General features: G+C 48.4%; 2 protein-coding genes across 5 annotated transcripts in view; both read right to left on the minus strand.

The window, feature by feature from the left end:
• LRRK1 (leucine rich repeat kinase 1) overlaps positions 1-8741 on the minus strand; it is a 134953-nt gene extending 126212 nt beyond the window's left edge. The window contains exons 1-2 of one of the 4 annotated variants that reach the window (XM_070775003.1): positions 8592-8741; positions 2234-2486 (exon numbers count right to left, since the gene is read on the minus strand). In XM_070775003.1, coding sequence (XP_070631104.1) covers positions 2234-2333 — 100 coding nt within the window. In that variant the 5' untranslated portion in view covers positions 2334-2486; positions 8592-8741. Of the gene's footprint in view, positions 1-2233; positions 2487-6765; positions 6914-7070; positions 7212-7778; positions 8267-8591 lie in introns of those variants that run through there. The other 3 variants (XM_019983734.2, XM_070775000.1, XM_070775002.1) reach the window with 3 other exon arrangements.
• A 2015-nt stretch (positions 8742-10756) lies between these two features.
• The window catches only part of ALDH1A3 (aldehyde dehydrogenase 1 family member A3), a 42409-nt gene continuing 32104 nt past the window's right edge, over positions 10757-21061 (minus strand). Inside the window, exons 11-13 of the mRNA XM_070775006.1 lie at positions 20810-20967; positions 19921-19995; positions 10757-12646 (exon numbers count right to left, since the gene is read on the minus strand). Coding sequence (XP_070631107.1) covers positions 12574-12646; positions 19921-19995; positions 20810-20967 — 306 coding nt within the window. The 3' untranslated portion in view covers positions 10757-12573. The remainder of the gene's footprint in view (positions 12647-19920; positions 19996-20809; positions 20968-21061) is intronic.

The raw sequence follows: 21061 nt of genomic DNA on the forward strand, positions 1-21061 counted from the left end.
CCACGGCGGTCTGGGAGGGGGGACCACAGCAGTCAGAGAGGGGGGGCCACGGAGGTCAGAGAGGGGGACCATGGCCATCGGCGGGGGGACCACAGTGGTCGGGGAGGGGGGGCCATGGCGGTCGGGGAAGGAGGGCCACGGAGGTCAGAGAGGGGGACTATGGTGGTCTGGGGGGGGGGACCATGGCAGTCAGAGAGGGGGGCCATGGAGGTCAGAGAGGGGGCCCACGGCGGTCCAGGAGTGGGGCCCAGCCGTAGGAGCAGCACAGTTCAGACCCAGACCTCAAGGGAGAGAAACAGGGGCTGGGAGTATCAACCTTTGGCCTCTTGGTGTGCACGAACACTTTCTGGACATCACCCACCTCAGGCCCCGAGGCAAGGCTGGTTCCTCTCTGTCCCAGGTCCCCAGGACCTCTGTGAGTCAATTAGATCCCTGGGCACCTTGGAAAAGCCAAGGTCTCAGCCTTGCCACTTCGTCGGTGGACCGTTGGCATGGCCTGGGAGCCTGTTAGAGACACTTGTTAGAGACGGGGGTGTCCCACACCCAGGGGATGAGAATCTACAGCTCACCAAGGTCCTCAGGGGACTGGAGTATACACCGCACTGTGAGAAAAGCCGCGCCAACGCGCTGGGCCGAATCATCCAGACCAGGTGCTTCTCACCCCCAGCTGCACATCAGGATCGCCGCGGTGGGGAGGCAAGAACTTTTCAAAACTCCCACGCCTGTACCTCCCCACAGGACGCCGCTCCAGGGGGGCTGGGCGGGCAGTTCCAGGCTCTGCCCAGCGTTTCTGGGGCCAGGGTAGAGATGTGCTTACTCAGACCACCGACTTGTGCCCAGGATGAGGGTGGGGCAGAGTCCCTGCTGTAGCTTTCTCAGATGACACAGTCACCCACCCAACGAGCCACAAAGGGACCCAAAGTCCCTGCCCCAGCCCCATTCCTCAGGATTGCTGAGGGGAGAAGATGGGATACTGAGGGACTGCTGAGGGAGCCTGGAGAGAAGCTCTACCCCAATCAGGACTAGCATGCCACAGACAGGGGACCTTGATCTCATGGTAGTAAGGCAGGGCCTTCCTAACAAGCAACTGAAAAAAGTCAAACATCTGAAAAACACACACACACGCACACACAAAACTTTTCAAAAGATGCTAGTCAAACACTCTGGGAACATTTAGTGCTGGACAATGTCAAGAAGCAAATTCTTTTCTCATTTCATAATCTAATTTATGTGTAAAAAAAACCTTGCAGAAACACCACCTTAGTCAGACTTTGGGCATTTTCGATGGAGAAAAATTACTCCAGTAACTGAACATAATGTCTGCGGAGTCAGGTATCACACTGAATCACTAACTTGACGGAGGTGCAAACATACAGGTCTTCTCAAAGCCCGTAGGACGGCCCGCAGGACGGCCTACACTTTGACGATTAAGGGTTAAGGAAGGTTCAATTGGCAGTTCTGCCCATTCCAAGTTGTTGACATCGACCAAGTTTCTACATCTCTCTTACTCTCATGTTCCTCAGGTATAAAATGGGGATACAAGTACCATTTATAAGTTGCTGTGAGGATTAAACGAGGTTATTTCCTAAGGCACTGAAACCAGTGCCTGGTATGTACTTAGGGTTTAACAAATATTTATTGTTAACAATATCAATACTATACTATTAAGGATAAAAGTGACGCATCTCTGGTGGACAACCCAGCAATACATAAAGAGGCTTAAAAATCTTCAAACCTAATTGTCCTGCTTCTGTAGATCAATCTTAAAGAAATAATCTCAAAACCATGTATAAAAAGGTGGACATGGAATGATTTAGGTCTGAGTCAGCAACTAGAAGAAACCCAAATGCCCCAAAACATCCAGCAGGAGAGTAAGAATTAGGTCAATCATTTCACACATTTTTCTACTTGTTTTTTCTTTTTTCAATTTTTGTGTAATAAACATGTAGTAGCTTTATACTGAGAACACAAAACCAAATCCCCATTTCAAAAAATCCTTTTAACCAGTACGAAATGATGCCTTGATTTTTAAGATCCACATACATTTTAAGTCCATGTAAATTTTGTCCCATGACATCTTCAATGTGTAGAATTTAAGTGAGACTCCCACAATATGTTTTATAATGAAAAACTGCACAACTCATCAAATAACTGGCACTTCACGTGTTTTGGTTGAGAACCCCTGGTTTGTGCACAGAGCATGCAAAGCAGACACGACCAGCCCTGCCCGTACCGTTCTCCTGGGTCTCCATGGCGCGTCCTGGACACACAGCTGACCCTGCTGGCCCCACACACCAGTACATGCTGGGCGGTAGCCGAGACATTCCAGCCATCAACCCTCAGGGTAGCTGCTCTCCCAAGTCAGTTCCGCCGTGGTCACAGCCGCTGCTGCTGCTGCCCGAGGGGTAGACTAGGTCATGGCTTAGAGTCCAGGGTGGAGCATATCACAGACCCACCGTCATGGCTGAGCAGAAAACTGTCTTCTCCTGATGGTGAAAAAACATCAAGTCAGAAGGCTTTTCTTAACTATCAAGTCCCTTCCCGAACCCTTGCACAAACACTTATATTTACAAGGCCATGGCAATGTGCACTGGTCATCTCCCTCCCCCATTTTTGCAACACTTCTCTTTACATTCCATCTCTCGAGCCACCGCGGGTCACATGTGGGCAGTGAAGAGACAGAGCTCTCCCACCACACCTGGCAGCTGGGCTTCTGTCTGCCTGAGAAGAGTTCAGAAACCCCAGACAATCGCAGAACACCTACTGTTAAGGGCTCAATCACTGTTACATCAACACGCACTCACTGTCACCAGCAAAGGGACACTGAGACAGTGAAATGAGGTTCCTGCCTTCGGGGTTTTCACCCTCCAGTTGGGGTGAGGCAGACGCACGCCAACAGAGCCAAGGCTTCCCTTTGCCCAGAACAGACCCTTCCAGAAGCCTGGAACTGGGGACATAATGACAAAGCGGTAAGCAGGCAACAGTCCCAAAGAGAAGGGTCTGGAAGGCGCTGGCTATGAAGCCAAGTGAGAGTGAGTCCTGCGGGGTGGCGGAAAGGACCCCCCATGTTCCACCAGTCCCCACCACCCTGGGGGTATCTGGCAACGTCCAGAGGCATGTTCGGTTGTTATAATGCGGGGTGGGAGTGCTTACAGGCATTTAGCAGGTAGCAGCCCGGAGGGACACTGCTGAACATCCTGCAACACACAGGGCAGCCATCCACAGCTGAGAAGTACCCAGAGAAATTCTGAGTTGGATTAAGACACATCTCCTAAGACTAAGGAGTCTGTGATGAGGCAAGACACTGCTCTCACATGCGGGGCTCCCACTGAGCTTGGGGTCCCTGACACGACAACCCAGCCTGCTGATTAAATGACCAGAAGCACCCGGAGGGCAAGATCAGGCCCGGCTCTGCAGGACCTGGGGTGAGCTGCACGGTGGGAAGGGATGACCACATGAAACGCATGTGTCCCACTCAGCATTCCCATGGAGTCTATAGTACAGATATAAAAAGTATGGTGTCATCAGCAGCTATTCTCTGAGACAGACAACTCTGAAATGGAGGGTGATGGTAAAGCCCCCCACACACAAAAAATAAACAAGGTAATATATATGATGCCTAAGACAATATCATCTATTAAAAACAGACATGCACCCTCCTCCCCAGGCAACCCTTCAGCATTGGTGTGAGATTTCTACCAAGGTCAAGTTTCTGAAGTCACTTTTCACAGAACTGGAGATGGTTCTTCCTTGCAACAATAATAATGGGAGAACTGGGAAGCCAGCAGGGTCTCCTACCTGCCCTCTGATTAACAAGCTCAGAAGGAGACTTCTCTGGCAGTCCAGTGGTTAAGACTCCATGCTTTCAATGCAGGGGGCATGGGTTCGACCCCTGGTTGGGGAACTTAGACCCCACATGCTATATGGCTGAAAATTAAAAAAAAACAAGCTCCGAAAATCGAGGGCCAACCCACTGTTGCCCCAGTAAACAGGTTCTAGAAGGTAGGCACTGAACAAGCTGTGGAACAAGGCTGTGAGAGCACCAGAGTTCTCGCATCTTAGGGCCTGAAAAAATCAGGCCCCTGGCCCAGGTGATCTGTATTCTTACAAGCAGGGAGAGGTGGGGCTGGGAAAGCCCCAACCAGAGGCCTTGCCCTGAGGCTTCTGTGCGCCTGCATCTTCTTGAGCTAGAGAGCAAAAGGTTCAGAGAAACCATGACTGGGGAAATCTATGTTTGAAGTCTGGGAGCCTGAAAAGTCCAAGAAGGAAAGAAGGAACACAATTTTGGAGACAATCAAAGCTTTATAAAATGCAAAACCTGATCAGGAAAATCAACTTGAGAGGTGACAGGGAGAAGCAGCAAAACAGAATACCTGTTCTAAAACAGAAGCTCCAAATCACACAGCAATGTCAGAAACCAAAGTGTCCAGCTATTACCTGCTTTCAAGCACCTCTCAAAATCAGCTACCAACTATACCCAACAACACCTCAAAAATCCAAAAGCTAGATGTTTCTTCTGAATCAGAAATATCTTACCATATAACGTTTTTAAGTTAAAAACGTCTTAAGAATATTTTAGGCCAATCCTCGCCCAGCCGTTTTGTTCCCCTTTTTATTTTCAGTTTCCTTTTGAAAATCATTTTACCAATGGAGGATTTTGCGACTGGAGCAATTTTTCAATTGTAACTTGGTTTTTGGTTTAGACTTTAGGGTAGCAATCTTAAAATGAAGTAACTCAAGTTTTGCCCTGTATTTGCCCTCTAACAGATCTTAGCTTCTTCCTGCTTCTTTTGGGTTCAGATCAATGAAACAAATAATGGTTTCAAGTTACATGTTTTCTTTTCATAATAGTATATATATCCTAAAGAGGGCTTCAAGAAGTGTCCTGCAATAATAATTATTTTAATAATTAAAAAAATCTCATCAAAGATGAAAAAGAAAAAAAGGAACCTGATATTCCTTCTACAAATATTTTTATTGGGTCCTTTTCATAGGGAGTGAGCTTCAACAGTTAATGAAACTTACCATTGGTGAGGAAGACACTGTTAAGTACATACTAGACACTTTCTGCCACGGAAGGAACATCCTGACTCTGCTCACTTGTCGTTTTAAGAAGTTTGAAGAGGGCCGTCAGTGCCAAAGAGCAGGAAGACACTTGTAAGTGAAGCACGTTAGAAACATACTTATCATCCAGCTCTTTTTTGAATCAAAAGCCTAGTTGAGATGGTTGGCACATCTCTGAGACACCCTTTTGACACTGTTGGCATCCCTTGACGAATTTTGGCTTGCCTACGAAATGTGTTTAATGTATTTGTGGACATCAAAATATGACAGAGCTACAAATTGGAGAAATGTGTACTTCTCAATCCCAGATGAGAACAGAAGCCCTTCAAGAGCCTAAGCCAAGAACAAGCTAAGGTTGTCAATTCACCACTCAGTCTTTCTACTTGTATGTGTTTGGTGCCTCCCGGACAGCTCTGGGAGTAAAGGAGAAGCAGTGAGCAAGGTAGGTAGGGTCTCTGACACCAGGAGCAGCAGAAGAGACCTCCAGGAGGAATTAAAGGAGTAATTAAACAGATAAAGTAGGAACACAGACAGTGGTAACTAAAAAGAAGCACACAGACGGATGAGAGAATGAAGCTGGGTTTGGAGAGGGTGACAGCGTGAGCCAGGGGGTCTGAGATGGCAGAGGCCAGATCAACTGGGGGATGTGAGGGGAAGGAGGTCTTTGGGATTTCATGCCAAGTATAAGAGGAAACTATTGAGGATTCCGAGTAGAGGACTGACACTCTCTAATTTACCTTTTTAAACAATAAATTACTCCGGCTATACTCCGGTTCCCAAATAGAGAATGGGGGAGAGGAGAGCTGCAATTGTAGGAAAGAGATGCTGGCGAGGGAGAAGGGGCTGGACCTGAACACTACCTTTGAGAGGCCGACTCAACAGTCCTTGCCAATAACTGAACTCAAGGGATGAGGACACGGGAGGGAAGACAGCTCCCAGGTTTTTATGTCTCAGGGTTTCATCTGAGTCTACTAGGGCCGATCCCTGAGGTGTGGAAGCCTGCAGAGGGAGAGGTTTGGCAGGCCCACAAACCTTCTGTAGGGACAAACTGGGTGTGAGGTTTGTATGTTTTCAATTTAATTTTTTATTCTTTTAGTACATTCACAAGGATAACTAAATCAGACCACAAAATTAGTTGAATTTAGCATTTTTCAAAATCGTGCATATTCTAGTTGCCCCTTTAAGTGAAGTCGCTCAGTCGTGTCCTACTCTTTGCGACCCCGTGGACTGTAGCCTACCAGGCTCCTCCATCCTTGGGATTCTCCAGGCAAGAACTGGATTGGGTTGCCATCTGCCCCTTTAACGCCCAGGCAATCTGGATACAATGGGAGTGAATGGCAAACTCTAAAGACAGTGCATTTGGTGAAAAGCTCGCTAAACACGTAACTGCACGCTCTATTTCCTTACATCTACGATGCTTGTGGGAGAAAAACTCCCCGGCTTCTCAAGGTGGACGGGCAGGGTGAGCGGACCGCAGAGATCCCAGAGCCTCTGTCGCCACCGTCCCCCTGGGGTCCCCGGCCTTCCCCGGCCGCGATCGCACTCATCCCTCGCGGCCCCGCCGCAGAAGGTCGCCCTCAGAGGCCGCCGGGAGACGGCGGGTTCCATCCCGGACTCGGCGGGGGGCGACGGCGCCCGGGCGCCCCGCGCCGCCAGGCCGTCCCGGGCCGCGCCCCCGCGCCGCCCTGCACTCACACTCACCCCGCGCACACGCGCGCCCGCGCGGCCGCTCCCGCTCGAAGGCAGGGGCTTCTCTAAGGGCGGAGGAATCGTGTGGACGCCTCGGCGCCTCTTCCTTTTGTGGCTTTCGCCCGCTCCCCCGGCCCGGGCTCCGGCCTGCGGGGTCGGGGTGCCCCGCCCGGGCGTCCCCCCCAAGCACTCCAGCCCGAGGGCGCGGCGGGAGACGCAGGGCCTGTGCGCCGGAGAGGGCGGGGGAGACGCTTCCCGCGCGGGGCCTGGGCGGCGGGGCCGGGACTCCGCGCCGGCCGCGGCGGGGCAGCGCTTACCTGCGGGCGGTGGCGGCGGGCAGGGCCGCGGGCGCCTGGGGCGCGGGCTGCGCGGGACCGGGAGGACGGCGGCGCTCGGGGCCACCCCTCTGCCCTCCTCCGCGGAGGCTCCGGCCGCGCGCCGGGGGCCGGGCCGGGCCAGACTCACTTCCTCAATCCTGAGCGGGGCGGGCGGCGCGCGGGGCGCGCGGGGCGAGGGGCGGCCGCCGAGAGGCCTCCGCAGAGCGCGCGCGGGAAGCCCCTGCGCTCGCCCGCCGGCTTCCCTCACCGAGACCCCGGAGGTCACGGGGTCCGCAGGCGCCCCCAGCGCCGGTCTCCTCCAGGTCTGGGTCCCCTGCCCTACGGCAGGGCAGTCTCAGCGGCGAGCTGAGCAGCCCAGCTTTCCCTGCCCCTCTGTTCCGCTCAGCAGCGAGATCCGCTGGTGAACTCCGGACTCGTCTATGGAGGCAGTAAATACTCAAAAGACAGGAATATTCGTTTGTGTACAACTCTTCATACAGCAGACTAGACGTATGAAATGTAAAACTTCAATAGTTTGCAAACCTCACCCCTTCCACCACATGGATTTACTAAGTTATGGTTACAGACAAAGATATCACTGGTGAATCATTTTAAATTGTCTGGATTTATTTTGGGGGTGGCAGTGGTAGATAAACCTGCTGGAGTGTAGGCAATTTATATTTCAACCTAATAAAAAGATGTACCTACAAGTAAGGCCATTATCCAAAGACAGATCATAATGACGTACGTCCAGGCGGGCGGGCAGGCTTTAGACTGGGCTCCACGTGCCCACCTGGGAAAGAGAAGACTTCTTCGGAAAAAGCGGATGGTTCTGCATCCTGGCGGGACCTGCGCGCCCCAGGTTCCTCCCGTGTACGGCTATGACTGGAACATTCCCAGGGTTTAATCCCAAGGCTCAGAGACAAATCGCCAGCACCCTCACTGCCGTTTCACAAAAGCCGGCCAGCAGCAGCCAGCTCCCGCCTCCACGACCTCGCAGACACTCTGAGCGGTCACCACGGACGAGTTCCTTGGGTCCCTGTTCGAAGAGGGGACCACGGGGCAGCTGAGTTTTGCGCCCAAGAGGCTGCCCCGCCGGCTCTCCCGCACCACACACCCCTCCAAAAGGAAGGGTGCAGTTCTGCAATCCTGCCTTCACCACCGCGGTTCTAATTCCAGTAAGCAAAAGGCGGCAATATGGTCGCTACCGAAAAGTCCCTAATAATTTGCAAGGCGTGGCGTCCACGGTGCCGAGTGAGCCTGGCGATAGCGGCGCGGCGCCCACCCCCACCCCGAGGTGCCTGGTCCTGCCATCTAGCGGGACCGCAAGGAAGCGCGCGCCGGGTGACCGGCCGACCAGGGGGCAGACGCGGCCCATGGAGGGAGGACAAGCCCGTTTTAAATGAGCTTGCCATCCGCTTAGAAATGTGTCCAAGGTAGAAAGAACTTGTCACATGGGTGGCCTGTTTCGAGCTAGTTGTATCCCAGCATTTAACCTTATCCTTGGCATGCGTTACTTACAGGTTTGCATGAGGCGATTGTTACAGGTCAGTTAAGATTTCTTTATGCTTCTTAACCCCCACTGACCAACTTCTCATGTTGGAATGCTGGTAAAGAATCCACCTGCAGCGCAGGATTCCCGAGTGCTATCCCTGGGTGGGGAAGATCCCCTGGAGAAGGGAACGGCTACCCACTCCAGTATTCTGGCCTGGAGAAAACGAGTCGGACAGGACTGAGTGACTTTCACTTTCACTTTCTAAGTTTTATCCTAAGTAATGGAGGCAGGGAGGGGTTTCCCTGGTGACTCAGACGGTAAAGAATCCGCCTGCAATGCAGGAGACCTGGGTTCCATTGCTGGGTTGGGAAGATCCCCTGGAGAAGGGAGCAGCTACCCACCCCAGTATTCTGGCCTGGAGAATTCCATGGACTATATAGTCCATGCGGTTGCAAAGAGTCGGTCAGGACCAAGCGACTTTCACTTTCACGGTAGGGTCAATTGGAAGCTACCTCCCTGAGCTACCCTTTCTGCCTTCTGAAGGTGTGGTAGTTTCTTTTTTTTTAATTGGAGGATAATTGCTTTACAACATTGGGTTGGTTTCTGCCACACACCAACATGAATCAGCTGTATACACACATCCCCTCCCTCCGATCTCCCAGCCATTCCCACCCCTCTAGGTTGTCACAGACCAAAGGGTCTGAGCTTCCTGCGTCATATAGCAAATTCCCACTGGCTATTCATTTTACGTATGTAAAGTATATGTTTCAATGCTACTCTCTCAATTCTCTCCTCTTTCAGCTGTGTCGGCAAGTCTGTTCTCTATGCGTCTCCACTGCTGCCCTACGAACAGGTTCATCAGCACCATACTTTTTGTTGTCGTTCAGTCTCTCAGTCGTGTCTGAATCTTTGTGAGCCCATGGACTGCAGCACAGCAAGCTTTCCCATCCTTCACCATCTTCCAGAGTCTGCTCAAACTCATGCCCATCGAGTTGGTGATGCCATCCAACCATCTCATCCTCTGTCATCCCCTTCTCCTCCTGCCTTCAACCTTGCCCAGCATCCTTCCCACCATCCTTCTAGACTTCATATATATGCATTAATATATATTTGTTTTTCTCTTTCTGACTTACTTCACTCTGTATAATAGGCCCTCAGTTTCTAGTCACCTCCCTTCAGCTGGGTATTCAGTTTCCACTGATATTTCTTCTGGGACACTTAAAAAATGTCCCTTATTATCAACCTTCAAGCTCAAGACAGGCTAGGAGCAAGAACTTCAAAAGGGCTCAGCCTGCCATTGGGAGAAGCTTGGGTGTTTCAAAGGGTCCACTTTTAGAGAATGTGCCAACTTACTGTCCCCACCCCAAAAGGCACTGTACACACACATGCACACACACACACACCACAGCCACAGTGTATGTCCTCAAAATGGTTCCTGTCATGGTAGTGACAAACAAAGGAAATGCTGTTTTCCTTGAATTTTCTGCTCACATTTTGGTTGGGAAATGGAAGGTTTCTAAATGCATTCAAACATACACAAGGGCATAAATTAAGATGGATCTTATCCAAGGCTCCCTCAAGTTTTCTCTGAAGGGGTGGAACTTCGCCTCTACATGACCGAAATGAAATGGACTCAAAACGAGAGGCATGGTTGAACACGGTGGACCTAACCAAGTACAGAAATATTCTTCCTCTAACCTCAGTGTCAGTGTACGACTGAGTGATTGAGGCTTACTGGTCTGAAGCCTTAGAAACTCTGGATAATTTAAACACAAACACAGAGATCCTCATAGAAAAAAGTGACAAAAATGAATGCTTGTGCACACAGTTGCAGGATACGGTGTTTCCCTAAGTCCCCAAGCAACCTTCCCCACATTTTCCACACTCACATCCTCATCGCTTTATGATAAAAAGGGACTCAGTAAGCTCAAATGACAGCTTTAACTTTACCAACTAAGATGCAGAGCCTTTGAGGCCAAGCTTGCTGCCTCATCCACCCCCAAAACCATAAAAGTGAGTTTCACACTCAAGTCCTTAAACACAGGACTTGATTGATTGAGCAAATGTAATTTTATCCTTAAGTGATTGAAACCACTTTATTGTAAGTCACTTTGTACCAAAGTTCTAAGGAAGAGAAAGGTCAGTCACAGAATTAAAAGGGGTCTTCTGATCTTTAAATGAAAAAACATAGTTTTTTTTTCAAATATCTGATTTTATTTTATAGTTATTGCATCGTTGGACACAATCTGCAATTAGGGTCAGAATTCCCAGGCCAATAGATTTTTTAAAACCATACCACAGGAGTAAACCTTAAAAGAACTGGAGTCTAATACTAGATAGATTTCCATTTCTAAATACAGTATATTACAGAAGGTTAAATACATCACCTCTGTTTACTTACAACTATAAAAAGATACATTAACTCTACCAATTATAAATAATGTAGCATCATATTAAAGGCATTATTGTACAATGAAAGAATAAGAACCCTCTAATGTATTACTATCAAGGTTAATGCCTTTAGTTACTTGAGATAAAATCCTGAAAATTCAGCATATGAAGTCAAATCCTGATTTAACAAGTTACTGGTAGTCTAAGTGATGTGTTGTTCATTGATTGAGAGAAGGTGAATTGCATATTGCATATTTCCAACAGGAATGATAACCTCACTTCACATAAGACTTTCTCTATACATAACACTGGTTTTGACATAGACCTCCATTTTATTATTCTCCCCCCCAACTTAATTCTCAAACATAACTTAATTCTCAAACATAAGCACCATTAGAAAAGTACAAGTTAGTAATAGTAAAAGTATCTGAATAACACAATTGCAGTTTGGCTTTGTTTTTTTAAAGCTCCGTGGGACACTTTCAGTTTTCCAAGCTGAAACTTGGAATTGCACATCCTTTGGGTACACAAAGAGGAAAAAAACACTTTTCAACCTGTCAGTGCAGTGCTTAAGCCACTCTAGTAGCAGACCCAGTTCCTCCATGAAGTTCAGATGTTCTTTGTTAATTATCACTAATTAATATCAAAACAGGACTTCAAAAAACCAGAGCTGTATTACAACAGCAGTCTTTTCAGTTGTGTATGTCTTATTCATCTAAAATGTTGATAACCCAACTGGAGAAAAGGAAAACTATATAGGGTTATCATAAATCAATGCAAGTGGTAGAAATGCCTAACTGGGAAAAGCACATTATGGCTTTAATTAGTAAAATCTGGGACTTAATGATCCTAGAATCTGTACTGTCAGAGCACTGGGTCTTTAGCAGTGATGGGGACATTTGCGACATTTCCTGCCTTGATTAAGGTAGACCATGACATGCGTTAGATAAGCTCTTACAGTTGTTGATTTGGTCATATTCCAAAGGCTGTATTGGTTTTAAGCTGAGTCCCATGGTCAATGTCAAGATGCAGTCCTTGAAGACCATTCATACCAGGGCCTTCATGACCCTTCCATGGTACTTGCTTCCCCAAAGTCCCCCACATCAGATCCTCCCAACCTTGTTTTTAAAAAAAAAAAAATTTTTTTAAACTTAGTGCTATTCCTTCCTACTGAGTAGTCGGTGGGGCTTGTTCTGTGGGCAGGTAATCATGAGGAACCCGCAGGTAGAGTCCTGTTTGCAGAACGTACAGGGAATTTTTTCTCCAAATCCTTACTAGAGTTAGAGTCCACAGAACATTTTAAAGTGATGGCTCGATACTTCAAATACCACTTCCTGTTGACAGTGCCCTGAACCTCCTCACCGTCCCAGGGATCTGGGGGAAAGCAGAAAACAGAGATGGCCCTTAGTCCCACCCCAGGCAGGACTGCAATTTCACACACAGCATTTCTGTCAATAAAGAGGAATGTAAGAGGAAAACAAAAATCGTTCAAATCCAGCAGATTTAAAGTCTCCAGAAGAAACTATCCCAGGAAGGTCAGAATGTAGATTTTTCTTCAGTAAGTTTGATCAGCCACATTCAGTTGTCAGATGTTTGAAGAAGGAACCTGCTTATCCTTCAGGAATCCTTGTCATCAAGTTTGATGGTGACAGTTTTCACTTCTGTGTATTCAGCCAGCGCATATTCACCTCTGTGATCACAGAAAAGAGTGAGATATAAAATGGCACTTAGCCACTCTGCATGAACTTCGTTCTAATGCTTCAAAGGCGAGTACTCTGTTGGGCAGTCTGGAGTCTGAGCAAAAGGCCAAAAAATGAGGATTTAATAGAGTCTAAGGGCTGTAAGACCATCAGTAAGTTTAAGTATCTGGATGCGTAACTGAAGGTTAAATGCCAAGTTTTGTGTGTGTGCGTGTGTGTGTGTGTGTGTGATGCTTTTGAAATATTCAGGACTAAGGATTTGCCTTCAAAGGATGAAGGGGATTTAAAACAAAGTGATGAATTCCCTGGATGGGCAGTGGGGGAGGGGGGCAAGAAGAGAGCCTGTGTGGTGAGGGATGGGCAAGCTGAGGAGTAGATGGATAACTTCTGCAGATTTATAACTTCTGTGGGCAATTTGGAGCTGCTGGAAGAGACAAGAGAGACAGAGGCCCAAAGCTATTGACTGGGCTGTGGCCAGAGCATTGGTGAGAGGCAGGGCTAGGAAGGACCTGGAGCTGGTCTTGAAGAGCACAGCTGGGGACCAGCTGTGAGAAGAATGAGGCCCGGGCAGGGACACGGACGTTAGCAGAGTGGACACGAGGGAGTCCACGGCCTCTGAGTCCATGTTTCTGATATGTGTCCCTTCCTGAAGTCCTGCAGAGCCCAGTAACCCGACTCAGGCTCCATGAATCATGCTTAGGGCCCCTTCCAAGAATTGAGAGGTGGCTTTGGATCAATTTAAAAGTCTCTGCAACCCTTGCTCTGCCATTATGTAAATAAGAATGTGTACCTGTTTAGGAAAAGAGGTAGCTGTTGAGGGGGCTACTGAGTCTCTGCCGCTAGAAACATGCAAGACAGAATCCCATCTCTTCCCTTAAACCAATGCTTTTCAAAGTGTGGCTCCCTGACCAGCAGATCAGCCTCACCTCAGAACTTGCTAGAAATGCAGAGGTTCAGGCCCCCCAGGCCTTCTGTGGGAAGCAGAATAATGCCCGCCTCAAGGTGTCCTCATCACAAGTCACTGAAGCTTCGAATATATCATATGATGAAGGGGAATTAGGGTTGCAGACAGAATTAAAATTGCTAGTTAGCTGACTTTAAAATAGGGAGTGTATCCTGAATTATCTGGGTGGACCCAGAGTAATCACAAGGACCCTTGAAGAAGGAAGAGGGATACAGAAGAGATTCAGAGGACAGTGAAACTACAGAACAGCTTAGAGAAATGCAACGCCACTGGCTTTGAAATGAAGGAAGGGGCTGCCAGCCAAGGAATATGGGAGGGAGGCCCTGGAAGCTGGAGAAGGCAAGGAAATAGATTCTTTCCCTAGAGTCTCCAGGAAGGAATGTAGCCCTGCAGACATCTTGATTTTAGCTAAGGGAGAGCATGTCAGATTTTCAGCCTTCAGGGCCGTAAGATAATAAATTCATGTTGTTTAAGCTCCAGATTTTGTGATTATTTATTATAGCAGCAATAGAAAATTAATACATCTATTGAACCTAGGAGTGGGACCCAGAAATCTGTGTTTTAACAGCCAGAGGATTAACAAGTCATTGGGTTCTGATGCAGCTCAAGTTGGATAACTACAGCCTTGGATCTATGCCATCTAGGCAAGTTTTTTGTCTTCACTGAGCCTCAATATTATCATCTGTAAAATGGGAATACCTTCACCTCCTTATAGTTAGAATTGATTGAAATAGAACAAATTTGCCTACTATGTGCTAGGTAAAAAGTAAATGGTAGAAAGGAATATTATTATTTTATTGCTAATGTGTCATTGAGATTCTTTGGTAGTGTCCTAAAACCAAATTCAAGGACCCATGATAATGGGTGAATTATTTTTTAATTCTTTTCTAAACACAATAAAACATAGAAGCCATATATAGAATGTTAAATCCAACTTTTACAGAGCAGAAAACTCCATTAAAAGCCCAAAGGCAAATTATAAACTGGAAAAAATTACATTTACAACACTGTGAGAAACAAGAGTGCTGTTTACCTTAAAGCACAAAGAAGTCTTACAAACCAATTTTTTTAAAAAATGGAAAAATCAACAAAAGATATGCAGTCAGTCTGCAGAAAAAAAAATAAAGATTACCAATAGGTGTAATTAAGGTGCTCAATCCCTTACCATTAAAGAAATGCAAACCAAAAGAGTGAGGGGCCTATTTTTCCTATGCCGGATACCTGATTTGGGGAATTTCTTCTGAAAACAATTTCCCACAAGTGCATAAGGACTGATGCACAGGAAGAATATCAGCAGGATATTGGAAAACTCCTTGGAAAAGCACCAAAGTTAGTCATGGGAGCCCACCAATGAAAAAGACAGCATAGCCAAAGCATATTCATAACAGCACAAGTATTTTCCTCTCAAATAATTTGAAAACAGAAAAAAGCCATGCACGTTTACATTCATTGTATGCATAGAAAATGTACAAAACCTTGAAATATGATAGATCTGATAGAGTGCCAGATGAACTATGGACGGACGTTCATGACATTGTACAGGAGACAGGGATTGAGACCATCCCCATGGAAAAGAAATGCAAAAAAGCAAAATGGCTGTCTGAGGAAGCCTTACAAATAGCTGTGAAAAGAAGAGAAGCAAAAAGCAAAAGAGAAAAGGAAAGATGCACCCATTTGAATGCAGAGTTCCAAAGAACAGCATGGAGAGATAAGAAAGCCTTCCTCAGTGATCAATGCAAAGAAATAGAGGAAAACAATAGAATGGGAAAGACTAGAGATCTCTTCAAGAAAATCAGAGATACCAAGGGAACATTTCATGCAAAGATGGGCTCGATAAAGGACAGAAATGGTATGGACCTAACAGAAGCAGAAGATATTAAGAAGAGGTGGCAAGAATACACAGAAGAACTATACAAGAAAGATCATAATGACCCAGATAACCATGATGGTCTGATCACTCACCTAGAGCTAGACATCCTGGAGTCCAAAGTCAAGTGGGCCTTAGGAAGCATCACTATGAACAAAGCTAGTGGAGGTGATAGAATTCCAATTGAGCTATTTCAAATCCTGAAAGATGATGCTGTGAAAGTGCTGCACTCAATATGCCAGCAAATTTGGAAAACTCAGCAGTGGCCACAGGACTGGAAAAGGTCAGTTTCATTCCAATTCCAAAGAAAGGCAATGCCAAAGAATGCTCAAACTACCACACTATTGCACTCATCTCACATGCTAGTAAAGTAATGCTTAAAATTCTCTGAGCCAGGCTTCAGCAATACATGAACCGTGAAATTCCAGATGTTCAAGCTGGTTTTAGAAAAGGCAGAGGAACCAGAGATAAGATTGCCAACATCTGCTGGATCATTGAAAAAGCAAGAGAGTTCCAAAAAAAACCCATCTATTTCTGCTTTATTGACTATGCCAAAGCCTTTGACTGTGTGGATCACAATAAACTGTGGAAAATTCTGAAAGAGATAGGAATACCAGACCATGTGACCTGCCTCTTGAGAAACCTATATGCAGGTCAGGAAGCAACAGTTAGAACTGGACATGGAACAACAAACTGATTCCAAATAGGAAAAGGAGTACATCAAGGCTGTATATTGTCACCCTGCTTATTTAACTTATATGCAGAGTACATTATGAGAAATGCTGGGCTGGAGGAAGCAAAAGCTGGAATCAAGATTGCCGGGAGAAATATCAATAACCTCAGATATGCAGATGACACCACCCTTATGACAGAAAGTGAAGAAGAACTAAAGAGCCTCTTGATGAAAGTGAAAGAGGAGAGTGAAAAAGTTGGCTTAAAGCTCAACATTCAAAAAACTAAGATCATGGCATCTGGTCCCATCACTTCATGGCAGATAGATGGGGAAACAGTGGCTGACTGTAGTTTCTGGGGCTCCAAAATCAGATGGTGACTGCAGCCATGAAATTAAAAGACTCTTATTCTTTGGAAGGAAAGTTATGACCAACCTAGACAGCATATTAAAAAGCAGAGACGTTATTTTGTCAACAAAGGTCCGTCTAGTCAAGGCTATGGTTTTTCCAGTGGTCATGTATGGATGTGAGAGTTGGACTATAAAGAAAGCTGAGCACAGAATTGATGCTTTTGAACTGTGGTATTGGAGAAGACTCTTGAGAGTCCCTCGGACTGCAAGGAGATCCAACCAGTGCATCCTAAAGGAGGTCAGTCCTGGGTGTTCATTGGAAGGACTGATGTTGAAGCTGAAACCAGTATTTTGGCCACCTGATGCAAAGAGCTGACTCATTTGAAAAGACCCTGATGTTGGGAAAGATTGAGGGCAGGAGGAGAAGGGGACGACAGAGGATGAGATGGTTGGATGGCATCACCGACTCAATGGACATGAGTTTGGGTGGACTCCAGGAGTTGGTGATGGACAGGGAGGCCTGGCATGCTGCGATTCATGGGGTTGCAAAGAGTCGGACACGACTGAGTGACTGAACTGAACGGAACCTAGTGTTACAGTGTAAAAATCAAAGTAGTGAATTTGTCAGCTTCATAAAGAAAAGCAAACCAAGTGATGGAATCATGCTGAACCAGCACATAACGAGTAAGTCCAATATGAAATCACTCCTGTACGAGGAAGTGCAGGAAACATTTCATTCTTTTTATTCCTGCACTCACTGTAAAAGGAAGTGCAGGAACCACTTCATTCTTTCTATTCCTGCACTCACTGCCCTGCTCAAGTTTTTGTCACTTTTATTTGACCCACTGTGGCATTTCCTAAACTGCTTCTCACCCAGTTTTGACCACCTTGGGGCTCTAGACCATCCATAAGCCCAGTCTTTCTGCCACTGAACCTCACCAGAACACTGGGGCGCTGGTACTGCTGATTATAGAGTTCACCACTGTGTGCTCAGCACCCAGCATGTGCCCGGGGCATCAGAGGTACTCAGTAAATATATGCCAGTGAACAAAGAATGAATGCACAAAAGGAACACAATGGATGATGGAACAGTGGTTACTTCTAACAAACGAGATTGAGGGTCAAGGGAGGGGAGCCCTGACTTTCCACATGTCTCTACAGTGTGGAGTTTTTTTCCCTTACTGTATCGTAAAGCTAAACAAAGAACTAAGAAAAACAGCCAGGAGGAGGAGAAACTGCAGGCTTCGTTCCCAGATCTGCACAGGGGGAGACGTGAGGGGCCCGTGGGTGGCCAGCGGACAGCCTGCCGAGCCAGGAGTCTGGGGACGGGGAAAACCGTGGAATCCACCACATGGGGCTCCACATGGAAAAGGGGAACTTACTGCAATGTGAAGACATTAATTAGAGACAACTGAAAGTGGGGATTGGTTTTTGAGCCAGTTTCCGGGCTCCCTGTGGATTATGTAAAAGTACATTGTCAAAAGCTTTGGGAAAAATATATGCCAAGGGTCAAAAAAAACAGACATCCACAAAAGTCCCTGTTGCAGCTAATCAGCAGGGTGATACATGGACTGGGTGCAGCAGACACCGGGCCTGTCCCGCAGCGGACAGGCAGAACCACGGAGGAGGGGGGACATGCAGGCCAGGAAAGCAGGGACAGGACACCGGGCCTGTCCCGCAGCGGACAGGCAGAACCACGGAGGAGGGGGGGATGCAGGCCAGGAAAGCAGGGACAGGACACCGGGCCTGTCCCGCAGCGGACAGGCAGAACCACGGAGGAGGGGGGGATGCAGGCCAGGAAAGCAGGGACAGGACACCGGGCCTGTCCCGCAGCGGACAGGCAGAACCACGGAGGAGGGGGGGATGCAGGCCAGGAAAGCAGGGACAGGACACCGGGCCTGTCCCGCAGCGGACAGGCAGAACCACGGAGGAGGGGGGGATGCAGGCCAGGAAAGCAGGGACAGGACACCGGGCCTGTCCCGCAGCGGACAGGCAGAACCACGGAGGAGGGGGGGATGCAGGCCAGGAAAGCAGGGACAGGACACCGGGCCTGTCCCGCAGCGGACAGGCAGAACCACAGAGGAGGGGGGGTGATGCAGGCCAGGAAAGCAGGGAGAGGACAGAGGGTAGGAGTCAGCTGCCTAGGATCAGGTGGGTCCCACACACCCTTCCTGCAGCTCTGACACCCAAGGACACCTGCTCTGGGGACTGAAGTTTCTGCTGCGGGTGGAGGCTGTGCCTAGCCCCTAGAGGAGGCCTTGGGGGCTGCTGGCTGAGGCTTCAGCACAGAGGAGACAGATAAGGGGAGCCCAGGGAAACAAGGCTTTGCAGTGTGTGGGGTTTAAGAGTTCACCCTCAGGGGCTTCCCTGGTGGTTCAGGGATAGAAAGAAGCCACCTATCAAGGCAGGAGGCATAGGTTGCTTCCCCGGTCTGGGAAGATCCCAGATGCCACAGAGCAACCAAGCCCAATGACACACTATTGAGCCTGTGCTCTAGAACCTTAATTACCGAAGGGCGTGCCCTGGAGCCTCATGCCCAAAGGAAGCCACTGCAGTCAGAAGCCGCACAGCACAATGAAGAGCAGCTCCCGCCAGCCGCCGCTAGAGAAAAGGCCATGCAGCAGTGAAGACCCATCACAGCTAATGAATAAGTGAGTACACAAATTAATAAAAAAAGAGTCCAGTCCCAGCTTTGTCACTTACTGGCAGTGTGACCTGGGAAGGCACAGGACTTCCCTGAGTTTTCTCATCTAAAAATAGGGATGGCAGCAGTACCCACCTGCGATGGACTGCACGTGTGTGTCTGCCTGAAATTTGCCGGCCCTTCATGTGAAGAAATCAGGAGGCGGGGCCTTTTATCTTGGGCCTGACACATTAGACCACAGCCTAGGCCGATGGGGCACGGCCTCCCAAAGGGCAAGACAGAAGGAAACCATGGAGGAGCGCGCAGTGTGACAGGCTGCTCTCAGCGTGCTGCAGGACCCCTCCAGGGAAACGCCCGAGGCCCCAGGGTCTGTCCTGAGACCTTGCTAGTGGGCAGGAGGGCCACATTCTGACCACGGAGAGTGCCCATCCTCCCTGCCTTGGGCTTTCCCAGCCCTGCCCTGTCCTCATGCGGAAGTTCAAGCACCTGCTGCTGCACAGCTCCAATGGGCTGGGTGCTGGGGGTTGCTGAGGCTGGGGGTCAGTCCTGGGGCAGGACGGTGCAGGTGGGGCAGGGAGAGAGGGGCAGAAGACAGGGGGTCAGCCCAGCCCAGAGGGAAAGGACCACCAGCCTGCGGGTACAGCTGACCCAGGCTGGCACACACGAGCACAGGGCAGGGCTCTGGACCAAGCACCCGCAACTACCCTGTGGACCTAGTGAGTCTTCCATCTGCCCTGCGGACAGGCGTGCAGTGACAAGAACACTTACAGTTCTCTGCCGTTCCCTGACATTTTGAAGCCACCAAACGGAGCCTGTGCATAGATGGCATTGTAGCAGTTGATCCTGGAAAGAGAAGAGAGAGACGCTCGTGGTCACCGGGAGAGGACTGGGCGGGCCCTTGAGTGCTGTGGGCACTAGGTGCCAGGTGCAGAGCATTGCCGAAGCGATGGTCTGTGTCCAGGTTTTATACCAGGAAAGCTGTGTTTTCAATCTCTGCCTTCTTGCTCTCACCACCAGAAACTAAAGTTTGAATATTGTTAAGTATAAATCTCTCACAGGGGTAGGAAGGAAATGACAAGGGGAGAAAAAGAAGCGAATTTTGCTGAGGGAATAAGAATCAGCTCTGAAAAGAGACAGGATTCATTTCAAAGTTCTCCTGCTTCTTGGCCTCCAATTCACATTTATCTTCTAAGATTATCTTTAAAATGAGGATAGTGTCATCAGCAGATGAAAGAGAGACTTTCATCCATACTTTGCACAAGAACATGTGCTGCTCTTAGAATATAAAGGGGAGGTCCAACGCAGTGGTCAAGAGCACCGGCTTCATCAGAGCTGAATGGCTGGCTCTGAGCTCTGCTCTGCCGTGTGCTGGCTGTGTGACCCCGGACAAGTCACTCAGTCTCTCTGCATCTCGAGTCCCTCAGCTGTGAGAAGAGATGATGACACCATCCTGCTCAGAAGGTGGTCACAAGGAGGGGGCAACATGCTCAGACGTGTGTGGTGCATAACGCAAGTCGGAAAGCTCTCTGCTCACAGAAGGGTAAGGAGACTGGCTGGCCAGCAGCTCGGGGGCTGGGCACTCACGCTTTACTTACCAGAAGGGTAAGGAGACTGGCTGGCCAGCAGCTCAGGGGCTGGGCACTCACGCTTTACTTACCAAACAGTTCCAGACTCTAACGCGGAGGCCAGCTTCAGTGCTTTATCGAGGTTTTTTGTGAACACAGCTGCCGTGAGTCCATATTCAAGGCTGTTTGCTCTTTTGATCACTTCTTCAATATTTTTGAACTTCAGTATTGGTTGCACTGGTCCAAAAATCTATGATTAATTGGAAGGATGGCAATGAGAGGCTGCGGAGTGAAGCGTGTGTGCCCTGAGCAGGCACCTCCTTCATGTATGCTCTTTTCACACA

Source organism: Bos indicus, chromosome 21 (genome assembly GCF_029378745.1).
Source record: "Bos indicus isolate NIAB-ARS_2022 breed Sahiwal x Tharparkar chromosome 21, NIAB-ARS_B.indTharparkar_mat_pri_1.0, whole genome shotgun sequence".
Classification (NCBI taxonomy): Eukaryota; Metazoa; Chordata; class Mammalia; order Artiodactyla; family Bovidae; genus Bos; species Bos indicus.